This window comes from Myotis nattereri (genome assembly GCF_964212035.1).
Source record: "Myotis nattereri genome assembly, chromosome: 11".
Lineage (NCBI taxonomy): Eukaryota > Metazoa > Chordata > Mammalia > Chiroptera > Vespertilionidae > Myotis > Myotis nattereri.
In genome coordinates this window covers 14,946,933-14,960,587 of record NC_138086.1, presented here as the reverse complement: position 1 = coordinate 14,960,587, position 13,655 = coordinate 14,946,933, and the positions used below count along the sequence as shown (strand labels likewise).

Genomic DNA, 13,655 nt, shown 5'->3' with positions numbered 1-13,655 from the left:
TAAGTGGGACATACCAATGTGGTTAATGTTTGGTGTGAAAGCAGAAACCCCATGGAAGAGGCGATGGGTTAAGCAGTGGTCAGCAAACTGCGGCTCGCGAGCCACATGCGGCTCTTTGGCCCCTTGAGTGTGGCTCTTCCACAAAATACCGACTTCTGTGCATGGGCCACGAAGTTTCAATCGCAGTGTACGTGCGCACCGCACATGGTATTTTGTGGAAGAGCCACACTCCAGGGACCAAAGAGCCGCATGTGGCTCGCGAGCCGCATGTGGCTCGCGAGCCGCAGTTTGCCGACCACTGGGTTAAGGTATTATTTTTCTGATTCCATTTGGACAAAAATTAATTTTAAAATAATTAAAGCTATGTAGGTCTATATTTTAATTATATAATAAAATATTTTCTAGGGGCATAGCCATTAAACATTAAATGGATTTTAAACAAGAAATATGAAGAACACTTTCATTGATGAGCTTTATAGGAGACTATAATTTCATCTATGAAAACATATAACATCTGATGTTATTTTCCCACTCAGGGAATCTATGAGAAAATGAGATGGTGATTTTCATCCTACATTTCTAATGTTGTCAAGACAGAATTTACTCAGTCAGCATCTTGTCTTAAACACACAAATTGAGAAGATTTCAAAAAGAAGAAACACATTAATCGTGAAGGCATTTTTTTTTTAATTTCAAGTTTTATATAATTAAGAAGTACTATAATAATTGCTTTTAAAATAAAGAAGAAAATGTATCAAAAGAAAACATATATGAAGAAAAGGAATATTTATCTAGAAAGGAAGAAGGCAAAACTGAAAGAAAGAATATTAATGTTACACTTGTATTACTTATTATAGAGGTCTTTCCATTGGTAAAACCTTGTGGATTCTGGAAGATTTATGATCATGAAATTGGTGGACAAAGGAGCTCATATATCAGATGGTGTCTCCTACAATGCCTACATATTTCACATGTTTATGCATAAGGAAGCAAAGGAAAGCTTACCTGGAAATCTTTGAATTATTTGACATAAGCCTTCCTTTCTGCAAAGCTGATGCTGTATTTCTGGTAATATGTTTACCTGAATGGAATGAAAAAGATTCTAGTGAGCTGGGCATTCATAAATGCTCGGGCAAAGGGAACGCCATCCACACCCTGCCCTCAGCCTCTGCAAGTCAACATTTAGATCCAGAATAAAGATTGGTCTATTTGGTAACATAAAATTAAAACCTGGCCCTTAGAAATCTTCAAAATATTTGGGAATACTTTTGAAAACCTTGATTTATTTCAAAGCCATGATATTTGCTAGAAATAAAAGGGAATACTATGTCCTTATGGCAAACAGAGCAACACAAATAACTTCATAGTTTCAAATTTAGCTTTGGCAAAAAAAAACGTACTAAGCATAACATACCTCAAAGTAAGTCAACTACAGTGCAACGTTCCAAGGTCCCTCGGTGATTTCAATCACAGACAGTGGAAATTCAGTGCTAAACCTATTTCAAAACTCCATCCTTACTTTTCACGTCGTACTTCAGGGCATTATTGCTCCCAAATATAAAGCCCAGCTATCATAAAACTCTACTTTAACAAAAATTTTCTTCTTAAAAAGCCTCATACATATGATCACAAATTCCAATATGTACTTTAACTTGAAAAGGTACAAACAAACTAATTCTCTCCCCTCCTGAATTTACAGATTGGCTAGCTAGCTATTATCAACAAAATCTCAAAAACAATTCCAAATATGGTCAAGCCTTCTTAAAGCCAACAGAAAGATAAGTGTAAATTACTTTGAATATCCGATTCATTTTGAACAATTATCAGTTACTCTCAAACTAACTCACTCTACTAAAACGCTGGAGTTTCTCTACTTGGTCTTGCTGGCGTGATTCGATGAGAGGAACGCAGTTGCAGTTGGAGAAAAGCGAGGGAACCAGGGACAAGGCTTGTGGTCCCACTTCTCCCACCCAACAGAATAACCTTGAGTCCGTCACTTGGCTTCTCTTCCTCCCTCTCTGTTTGTAAAATAAAGCAGTTAGACTAGAGCCTTGGGTCTTTAAGTTCCACTCTTAGAGAGTGTCAACCCAATAATTCAATCATAGTTCTAGTTTTGTTTTGAATGTATTTGTATTGACTTCAGAGAGGAAGGGGGAGGGAGACAGAGATAGAAACATCAATAATGAGAGAAAATCATTGATCGGCTGCCTCCTGCTGGCCCCCTACCAGGGACCGTGCCCACAACCCCGCACGTGCTCTTGACCAGAATAAAACCCAGAACACTTCAGTCCTCAGGCCAACGCTCCATCCACTGAGCCAAACCAGCTAGGGCTTATTTTGTTTTTTAATGGTTCATTTAAAAAAAGCACCTTAAGCTTTGAAACAATGCATCAGTTATTCTCCAACCATCACAATCCTGTTACCTCCTCTTCATTTATTCAGTAAAATGTAAACTTCAGCCCAGGTCATCTATGAATGAAGCCAGACTCCAGCAGAACCCACTCTGCGAAATCTGCACCAGCAACATTCCTAAACGCTCCATTTGAAAGTCTACAGAGATACCAAAATCTGAGCCGCTTATGTTCCTACTGCACTGGGAACTGAGAAAAGGCTGTACATATGGTGCTTGATAGGCTTTAGAGATCTACATTTCTTAAATTCCAAATATGACAATTCAGAGACTAAATGTAGGGGGGGAAAGGGTTTCATAAAATCCGGAAGTTTTCCATTCAGAATTCCTAAAGCAGGCTGGCGGTCAGGGACAGAGCACTGCGAAAATATGGGAAATTCATACCAAATGTTTGAGGTGTTTTGGGTTTTTTTTCTTAAGCTAACATATAAAAGCATCTTTCAGATGTAAAAATGACTGGGCTGCTATTGACTAAATAAAATCTTCACAATAGAAGGACCCAGGAAGAGAGCCAGCATTAGGGAAGTGACATGAAAGATTATGTACTGGCACAGGTCCGGCTTCAGACCTTCTCCCACTGCTGGAAGGGCTCAGAGCAAATGTGCTGTTACTGCAAATGCTTAAAGCAGCGGTTCTCAACCTGTGGGTCGCAACCCCTTTGGCGGCCGAACGACCCTTTCACAGGGGTCGCCTAAGACCATCCTGCATATCAGATATTTACATTACGATTCATAACAGTAGCAACATTACAGTTGTGAAGTAGCAACGAAAATAATTTTATGGTTGGGACACAACATGAGGAACTGTATTTAAGGGGCCAGAAGGTTGAGAACCACTGGCTTAAAGCATCCTAGGTGCCATGGTCTGCTACAAACAGGATGGAACAGAAGCCTTGGTAACATGAGTTACAAAACTCATGGGCCAAAAAGCTTTGTGTAGATGCTGCAAAGATAGTGCACAGCGTGCACAGCCTTCACATAGAAGGTACTTTGCTGTGTCTCATCAGAGAGATGACTTTTCGTTTGAGGCCTTGGATCAGAAGGATGAGCTGACTCAGGGTCAACAAAGCACTTGCTTCAGAAACTCAGAGCCAAGCCAAGTAACTACTCACCCCTCCCGCCTTCGATTTTCCCAGCCCTCACCCAGTGACCTCTTCCCATGCTCTTTCCTCCAAAGTAAATCTTTGGAATTCAGAGTCACAGCAGATGACATACTCATGGTGACACGTGACACCAGAAACATCATCTCCATTCTAATCTGGAACTGAGCACCAAACTAAGCAGTTAAACTGAATGACTCAGCACAAAGAAATAAACATAGGGTCATGCAGCTATGGCAAATCATCTACATGACACATATTTTAACTTTTTAATTGCTAAACCTAACGACGTTTTTCTGTATCTAGTGCTTTATATTCTCATTTTTTTTATGTACATCATAAAATTTATGATTTGCATCCCGGTATCAACTGGAACATCATCAAAGAAGTTTTTACTGGGTTAGCTAACTTTTATAAGATGAGCTTCTCCAGCTTCAGACTGCAATAAATATTTTTATCAGGCTTTATTTTGGGGGAAGCTCACCCACTGCCCCCACACATGCACACAACCTCCCCCATTATGAGCACCCCCCCACCCTTCGAGTGGTGATTTTGTTACAATTGAACAATCTATATTGACACATCCTAATCACCCAAATAGTCATTTCTATACCCATTTTGTACTGGGTTTGAATGCTTTACAAATGTGTGTGTGTGTGTGTGTTTATAGACCGCTGTTCTGATATTTTCCTTAGCATAAAATCTTTCATATCTTTGAAAGAATTAGAATGAATATAAAATGATAATGGCATTTGAGCCTGGGACATTTCTGAGATCAAATTGGGACAAAGGAAATGTGCATTTATTTTTTTAAATATACTTTTATTGATTTCAGAGAGGAAAGGAGAGGAAGAGAGAGATAGAAACATCAGTGCTGAGAGAGAATCATTGACTGGCTGCCTCCTGCACGCCCCCTACTGGGGATCAAATCCTAGTGCCCTTGACCTGAATCAAACCCCAGGACCCTTCAGTCCACAAGCCGACACTCTATCCACTGAGCCAAAGCGGCTAGGGTGGAAATGTGCATTTAAAAAGATTTCAATCTCAACATATCTTCTACAACCATAATCAGTGATAATCTGTATCTAAATTATTTTTGTTACATATAGTATCAGAATCAAAAGTAAAAAATCATTCTTAGTTGAAATCTTTAATTAATAAGTGCAACAGTATAATATTAACTATAAACAAAATTTAAAAAACTAACACTACAGTAACTCATTAAGGAGAACAGGCATTTAAATGTAGACTATTTATAAAGTCTAAGAAAACATCCAAGTAATAAAAATTTTTTAGTCACTTGGGAACAATGAGAGTACATACACTTCATATTGTATCTTAGAAACTACTTTTTTTTTCAGTAGATCTGTATAGACTTTCATTCCTTTTATTTTATCAAAAATAGGGTCTCTGAAAGCTGTTCAGTATCATCCATAAGGAAAAGAATTAATGACAAGAAGAGAAGCAACTAATCAAAGAAAAAAAGTCCCTTTATCCCCCAAGTTTCTAACACACAATTATTCCATCAAATTCACCTGAAAATGTCCTTGCATGCCTTAACAGAAGAGCCCTTTCAGTAGTTCTCAGCGCTCCACGTAGTACTAAAAACAGCATCCTGGTTTTAGGGGCTGCTAATCCCACAAACATTTAGAGCTAGAAATCAATCCCTCATCTCAGGAAATACTAGAACCTGTCTGTGAGAGGTGAGATGCAGCCCTAGTTACTAAATTTAATGCTACCCCAACTAGTGGACCTCACTTCACTTTCAGCCACATATGGACCAATACAGTTTTAAATTTATGTGACTCTCTTCCTGACTAGAGCGACTCCTGACCATTCATTTTCTATAACAGATCGGTGATCATTTTCATTAAGCACTTAAATTCCAAACCTCTGACATGTAATTTTAATTTGAGCAGATGCCCTTTCTTTTTCACTTTACAGTCTCTGACAATCTTACAACATCATCAAGCAATTTGAAACAACTGTTTTGTTTTTGTTATTTTTTTCTTTATTGTTGAAAATATTACAGATGTTCCGCTTTCTTTTTCCCCCTCACCCTACCCAGGCCTTCAGCACATTATTGCCTGTGTCCATGGGCAATGCATATATGCATACAAATTCTGTGGTTAATCTCTTCCCACCTCCTCTCATCCCTCTGAGATTCATCAGTCTGTTCCATGCTTCCATGCCTCTGGATCTATTTTGTTCATCCGTTTATTTTGTTCATTATATTCCACATTTAAGTGTGATCCTGTGATATTTCTCTTTCTCTATCTGGCTTATTTGCCTTCCCAGAATCTCTAGGTCCCTCCATGCTGTCTCAAAGGTAAGAGATGCTTCTTTTTTACAGCTGCATAGTATTCCATGGTGTAAATGTATCACAGCTTTCTTATCCACTCATCTACTGATGGGCACTTGGGCTGTTTCCAGATTTTAGCTATTGTAAATAACACTGCTATGAACATAGGGATACATATATTCTTTCTGATTGGTGTCTTGGGATGCTTAGAATATATTTCTAGAAGTGGAATAACTAAATCAAACAGCAGTTCCATTTTTAATTTTTTGAGGAAACTCCATACTGTTTTCCATTGTGGCTGCACCAGTAGTATACTAGGGTTCTTTTTTCTCCACACCCTTGCCAACACTTGTTGTTTCTTCATTTGTTTTGATTTGCATCTCTCTGATGATTAGTAATGTTGAACATTTTTTCATATGTCTCTTGGCGATCTGTATGTCTGCTTTGGAGAAGTGTCTATTTAGGTCCTTTGCCCATTTTTTAATTAGATTGTTTATCTTCCTTTTGTTGAGTTGTATGACTTCTTTATATATTTTGGAGACTAACCCCTTAGACTATATATCATTGGAAAATATATTCTCCCATACAGTGGATTCCCTTTTCATTTTGAGGATGGTTTCTTTTGCTGTGCAGAAGATTTTTAGTTTGATGTAGTCCCATTTGTTTATTTTTTCCTTTGTTTCTCTTGCCCAAGGAGATGTATAGGTGAAAATTCTGCCACATGAGATGTCTGAGATTTTGTTGTCTATATTTTCTTCTAGGATTTTTATGGTTTCATGACTTGCATTTAAGTTTTTTATCCATTTTGAGTTTTTTCTTGTGTATGGTGTAAGTTGATGATCTAGTTTCATTTTTTTTGCATATACCTGTACAATTTACTCAACACTATTTATTGAAGAGACTGTCTGTACTCCACTGAATGCTCTTGCCTCCTTTGTTAATTGAGTGTAGTGGCTTGGGTCAATTTCTGGGTTCTCTGTTCCATTACATTGATCCTTATGCCTGTTCTTGTGCCAGTACCAGGCTGTATTGATTACAATGGGCTTATAGTATAACTAGAGGCCCGTTGCAGGAAGATTCCTGCAAGAATAGCGCTTTCTCGGGCCTATTCCTGAAAGAATAGGGCTTCCTGAGACTGGAGCGAAGCAGAGAAGGGAGTGAAGCCCACCGAGGTGGAATTCGCTCCCTTCTCCACTGCCTCACTCCCTCCCTTCCCCGCCACCTCAGCTCCATCCTGTGTCCTCTGCTTCACCTGCCTCCCGTGTCCACTGCCTCACTCCCTCCCTTCTCTGCCACTTTGCTCCCTCCCGTGTCTGCTGCCTCAGCTCCGCTCCCATCTCTGCTACCTCTGATCCGTTCCCTTCTCTGCAGCTTGGCTCCCTCGCTGGTCACCTGTGTATGCAAATTAACCGCCATCTTTGTTGGGTTAATTTGCATACTCTTCTGATTGGGTGGGGGGCATAGCGAAGATATGGTCAATTGGCATCTTTGTCTTTTATTAGTGTAGACTAGAGGCCTGGTGCACGAAATTCGTGCATGTCAAAGGGCGGGGGTCCTTCAGCCCAACCTGAGGCTGCTCGGAGTCTGGGACCCCTTGCTCCTTACTGCCTGCCTGCTGGCTCCTTATCATTCGGCTCGCTGCTCCTTAGCACTATTGCAGAGGCGGGAGAGGCTCCCCAGCCATGGGTCTGGCTTCTGGCTGAGTGGTGCTCCCCCTGTGGGAGCGTACTGACCACCAGGGGGCAGATTCTCAACGCAGGAGCTGCCCCCTGGTGGTCAGTGCGCAACATAATGACTGGTCATTCTGGTCGTTCCACTGTAATGGTCACTTAGGCTTTTATTATACAGATCTGATATCCGGTATTGTGATCCCTCCAGCTTTGTTCTTCTTTCTGAATTTTGCAGCAGCTATTTGGGGTCTTTTTTGGTTCCATATAAATTTTTGCAGAGTTATGATTTGTCAATGGCTAACTTTCTCTATATTGTTCTAGATCTGTGAAATATGCCATTGGTATTTTAATAGGGATTGTGTTGAATCCATAGATTGGATGGACATTTTCATGATGTTAATTTTCCCATGAATATGGAATATGCTTCCATTTGTTTATACCTTCCTTTATTTCTTTTTTTCAATGTCCTGTAGTTTTCTGAATACAGGTCTTTTCCTTCCTTGATTAAGTTTATTACAAGGATCATATATTTTTTTGTTGCAATGGCAAAAAGGATTGTTTATTGTTGTTTGGTTTGGTTTGGTTTGGTTTGGTTTTTCTCTCTGGGAGTTCATTATTGGTGAATAAAAATGCCATTGATTTCTGGATGTTGATTTTGTATCCTGCTGCTTGCCTAATTCATTTTGTAAATCTATTAGTTTTTTGGTGGAATCTTTAGGGTTTTCTATGTACAATATCATGTCACCTGCAACTAATAACAGTTTTACTTTCTCCTTTCCAATGTAGATGCCTTTTTTTTTTCTTGTCTGATCCCTGTGGCTAGGACTTCTAGTACTATGTTGAATAAAAGTGGTGAAAGTGAACATCCCAGTCTTGTACCTGCTTTTAGTTTTGCCAATTAAGTATGATGTTAGCTACAGGTTTTTCTTATATGGACATTATTATATTGAGGTATGATCTCTCTATTCCCACTTCACCAAGATTTTTTATAAAAAATGGTTGCTAGATTTTGTTGAATGCTTTTTCTGCATCTATTGATCTGATCATGTGATTTTATCTTTAATCTTGTTTATGTGATGTATCACATTTATTGATTTGCAAATATTATACCAGCCTGTATCCCTGAAACAAATACCACTTGGTCATGGTGTCTGATCTTTTTAGTACATTGCTAGATCCGATTTGCTAATATTTTGTTGAGGATTTTAGCAACTCTGTTCATCAGGAAAATTGGCCTATAATTTTCTCTCTTTGTAGTGTCATTATCTGGTTTCAAAATTAGAATAATGCTGACCACATAAAAAGAGCTAGGAAGTCCTCCTTTCTCTTGAATTTTTTGGTAAGTTTTAATATTTATGTTTACATAAATAAATTATGGCTCATGAAGCTTCAAATTATTTATGTTCCCAAGTAACAGTTATATAACATATATCATTTATAATTTTTGTATTCTTTAAGTATATTCATTAGCATATGCTGTAAGTGCAGTGGCTAAACATCTTTTTAGAAAGGTTCTATAGTGATATGGTAAAGAAAACAGAATTTGAAGTCAGACTGTCTGAATTTGAATCCTCTTTGCTTCATTTATGATCCGTGATTTTCTTAATCTCTATGTGCTTAGTCTCCTAAAATGTAAACAATGGACATAAATAAATATGGAAGCACTTTGAATGGTGTCTGGTACCAATGGGAAGCCTTGGCAAGAGATTGGAGGGTGGGAGTGGAGACAGTTTGGACACTTATCTTCCAAGCTTCCTCTTTGCAGAACTATGATTTGTCAATAGCTAACTTTCCCCATGTTTATAGCTCCTCTCTTATAGTTCCCCCACTGACCTCTCTTTCTTGGTTCCAGCTCTCATTAGGTTCTGCTACACCATTCCTTCTTCATATCCTTCCTCAGACCAGAGCTGGGGGAAATGTTATGATGTTGCTGGTTTCTTTGTGTCTCTAATTTTTGTTTCTCTTATTCTGCCAAAGCCACTATAAATAGCTCCTTTATTAATTTCCCTTCAGTTATATCCTTTTGAGTACGGCATTTGTCTCCTGCTGGGAGGTGTGTTACACAAAGAAAATATTGTAAACTTACATATTTCATTGTGACAACGGTGAGCAGGATAAATTTCAGGGGCAAAATATTTGCTTCAGAAAAATTAGTGAAGAGGATTCAGCAATAATCTTGGTAAAATATGGTGACTGCCTGGCTAGGGTAAAGGTAGTAAGTACTGATATATTTGAGAAATATTGAGCAGTAAAATATTTGAGAAATATTTAGATTTCATTGTATTAGTGATTGATGGAATGCAGATGACAAAGAAGAAGAAGAGCTCAGAGGTGAAGGCCAAGTTTCTATGTCAGGAAATTACAGAGGACTTGATCATGTTTATGACCAACAGAACAGAAGTTCTGCAAAGCTTGTAAATGCAAGTACAGAGTAAATTTTACTGGGGAAAACAATGAGTTGGTTTTCTCCATGTTGAGTTTGAGGTGTCTGTGGGACATAGAGTGCAGATGATAATCAGACCTGGAGATGTACATGCAAGCCCAAAGCCTGGTAGAGTGCTTTGAATTTTAGATGTAGATTTGGGAATCATCAACTACAAATGGCAGTTAAAACTTTGGGAGTGGTGTTAGGGAACACAGGCATTTAAGAATGGGCAGAGGAAAGGTAGCTTTAAAAAAGAAAGAGAGAAGAAATAGTCAAAAATCCTATTCAATAAAAGGGTAATATGCAAAGCAACCGAACAGCAGAATGACCAGTCGCTATGACATGCACTGACCACCAGGGGGCAGACACTCAATGCAGGAGCTGCCCCCTGGTGGTCAGTGCACTCCCACAGGGGGAGAGCCGCTCAGCCAGAAGCCAGCTGACAGCTGGCGAGCTCAGCGGGGGTGGCGGGAGCCTCAGCCTAAGGATGTCCATCAGTTGGACATCTCCCGAGGGCTCCCAGACTGAGAAAGGGTGCAGGCCGGGCTGAGGGACCTCCCCCCTCCAGTGCATGAATGTCGTGCACAGGGCCTCTAGTATATAAGAAGAACCAAAACAATGTGCTCAGTCCAAAGGCCAAGGGAGTCAAGAGTCAGAAATAGAGAGGAGTTATCAAGACTGTCAGTTTCAGAAATATCAAGTGATCAGGATTACTACTACAATACTATTTTACTACTGAAAACAGCTATTAGTTTTGACACTTTTTTTTTTCAGAGACTTGTTATAAGTACCAAAATAGAGCATATTTCCAGCACAGTGACCAAACACATTATTGGGCATTTGATAAATGTTCGTTAACTTTTCTAAAAGCAATACAAAAATTCACACAAAGTAAGCAGTAGAGATCGAATGTCAATTTTAAAAGTTAATAATAAATTGTATAAATTTTATTATAATTCAGGATACCACTTTAACTTTGAAAAAGTTAAAACAGTGATCTAGAGAATAAAGACTTGACTACTTTGGATAAACATGTGGCCAGGGTAAGCAACAGCCCAGAGGCTACAGACTTCTCAATCAAGTTTTGGGTCCTGCTAGGTAGTCGCTGGCATTGAGGGGGATTCTATCAAACAAAATTGGTGAACCTTGTATGGTAAAGTGTATAAGGCATAACCATTGGAACTCTCTCCAAACATGTAATGGATCTAATGGTGAAACTTTTTTGAACATTATTGAACAAGAGATGCTGGTGCTAATACCTATAGGACTAATATAATCTGCGCATGTGTGAAAAAATATTTACCTTTTGATGTAAACTTAACTGGCACATAGCTTCCTTGGATATGCAGGGATTTCCAGCAGCTTTCCTAGAAGACAGGCAAATGAGCAGATCCCAAGAGCCCAAATCACCTAATAGCAAAAAGCATTGAAAAAAAAATGATCAGATTTTTTAAAGGCAGCATTTACTTCTTTAGATTAAAGAATATAATTATTTTGGTCCTAAAACACAGGCAACAATGAGTCTGATTATATTTAAAAGTCAATATTCAAAATGACTAAAGTTCAACTTTTCTAAGTTAGCAGACCTAACATTTTTATATTTAGTATTGTACCCTAGGAAAATTCAATTTTCTGAAGCAATATCAAAACATTTCTTTAAAAAAAACTAAAATTAAAATACAATAAATTTACAAAGCCTCATTTGGAAATTGGGAGGAAAGAAGACTATAAAGTTATTTTAAGATAGGAGATAGTTGCAAAATCAAATAAAGATCAGTCAAAACACTAGATATTTAGTTTTGGGCTTCAGTAACACCATTAATTTTCATAGGTCTTAAACATTAAATATACTTTCATAAGATTTCTTACAGAGAAAATATTGTAGTAGGCAGAAAATAAAATTCAATGAAAAATTTAAGACACAGGTTTTGTCCAAAATAAATTTGTAGTTTAGTTATAGACACCACAGAGTTAGATCAAAATACAGAGTAAAACATGGACCAAAGCAAATGATATTTCATTTATTTCACCAAGGACAAAGTCCTTTGTCAATAAATCTTAGTAACTTACCAAAATAATCTCAGAAGAATACAGTTTTGCATAATGCTTAAACATTTAAAAGTAAACATTTGCCAAAAAGACTTACTTTTGCATATATTTCACTTATTCTCTTTGATTTATTTATATAAATTTTTATCAATATGCCTTACATAAAATTGATGCTTTGAAAACATTTGCCAAATTAATGAATGAATGACTAGCCCATGATAAGGTAGTAAACACATTTCTTCAGAGAGGATATACAAATGGGTAAACCAAAAATAACCAGAAAAGATTATGTATAAAAGAATTAATATTATTAGGGAAACTTCCCTATTTTGGATGGAAATCCAGTTTAAAAAATTAAGCAATTTCTGTACACATGATCTTTTGTTGACCTCTTGTGACATAATGCTCCTTTGAGCAACTACTTATGCCAGACCTCACAAGTCATTTCCCACAATAGGTGTTAGTGGTCTCTAAAAGGAAGATAACCACTGTCTCCAAATCTTATCTTTTAATAATTTCCCAGAAGGCCCTGGCCAGTGTGACTCAGTTGGTTGAGCACTGTCCTGTGCACTGAAAGGTTGCCAGTTCAATTCCTGGTCAGGGCACATGTCCAGGCTGCAGGCCTGATCCCCAGTTTGGGGGAAGGGGGGAGCAGGAGGCAGCCAATTGATGTTTCTCTCTCACATCGATATTTCTCTCTCTCTCTTCTTCTCTCTATAAAAAATATTTTAAAAAATAAATAAAAATATATGTTTTTAATTCCCAGAAAAAATGTCTCAGTTGAGAGCCTTATACTTTCAAAGAAGGGCTTTATAGAAAAAAAAAAAAGAAAGATTAATAAGAAAGTGTGAGCTGTGACAAGTAGGAATGAAATTTCACTCTTCACTAATCAAGTCTTTTACAAGTTGAGCAGCTCTGTGCTGTCTGGACTATTGGTTCCTCTGTAATTGTTCTGTTTCTAGAAGAGAAACCTCCCTGTCTAACAAAAGTTGATCCAGGCAGTTGAGCTCAAGTTAACATATGAACTCTTGTCCTAGAAATCCTCTGTTTGCTTGTTGTATCCCAAGACTCTGAAAGATACACAAGAGTTCAAAGGACAAGGAGAAATGGTGCTGCGATTTGGGGATGGGTGAAATCTCTCCATGTAATTGCTATCAGGCTTTAGGCTTGAAGGGTCTACCCTGTTCCACTTACCCTCATTTTAAAGAAACTACAAGCATATTCCATTAGCCCAATCCGAATACGCCAATGATTCCAATACTTTAAATGTGCATCTGGCATTTAAAAAATCTTTATTGATTTCAGAGAGGAAGGGAGAGGGAGAGAGATAGACGCATCAATAATGAGAGAGAATCATTGATTGGCTGCCTCCTGCACGCCCTCTACTGGGATCAAGCCCAAGACCCAGGCATGTACCCTGACCTGGGCGCTCAACCACTGAACCACACTGGCCAGGCCATCTGGCATTTTCAACCAAAACCTTTGATGTGGATTCAAAAGGAAAAACATAAAGACTGTTTCATTCAATATTATTTCTAGCCCAAGAAACATTATAAACCTAGAAGAAATGTCCTGTCTTAATATACTCAACTAAATATTTTAAGAAGATATGAATATGCAAAGAAAGAATTTCAAATTATGGACTCTATTGTTTGGGTGTTAAAAACAGAGTACATTTTTTATATTCCCCTTTCACTACC

The 13,655-nt window shown here is 38.1% G+C and overlaps 1 protein-coding gene across 1 annotated transcript in view; it reads right to left on the bottom strand.

Annotated features, from left to right (window-relative positions):
• The window catches only part of CPED1 (cadherin like and PC-esterase domain containing 1), a 280,912-nt gene that overhangs the window by 204,197 nt on the left and 63,060 nt on the right, over positions 1-13,655 (bottom strand). The window contains exons 3-4 of the mRNA XM_081101752.1: positions 11,210-11,316; positions 1,006-1,081 (exon numbers count right to left, since the gene is read on the bottom strand). Coding sequence (XP_080957878.1) covers positions 1,006-1,081; positions 11,210-11,316 — 183 coding nt within the window. The remainder of the gene's footprint in view (positions 1-1,005; positions 1,082-11,209; positions 11,317-13,655) is intronic.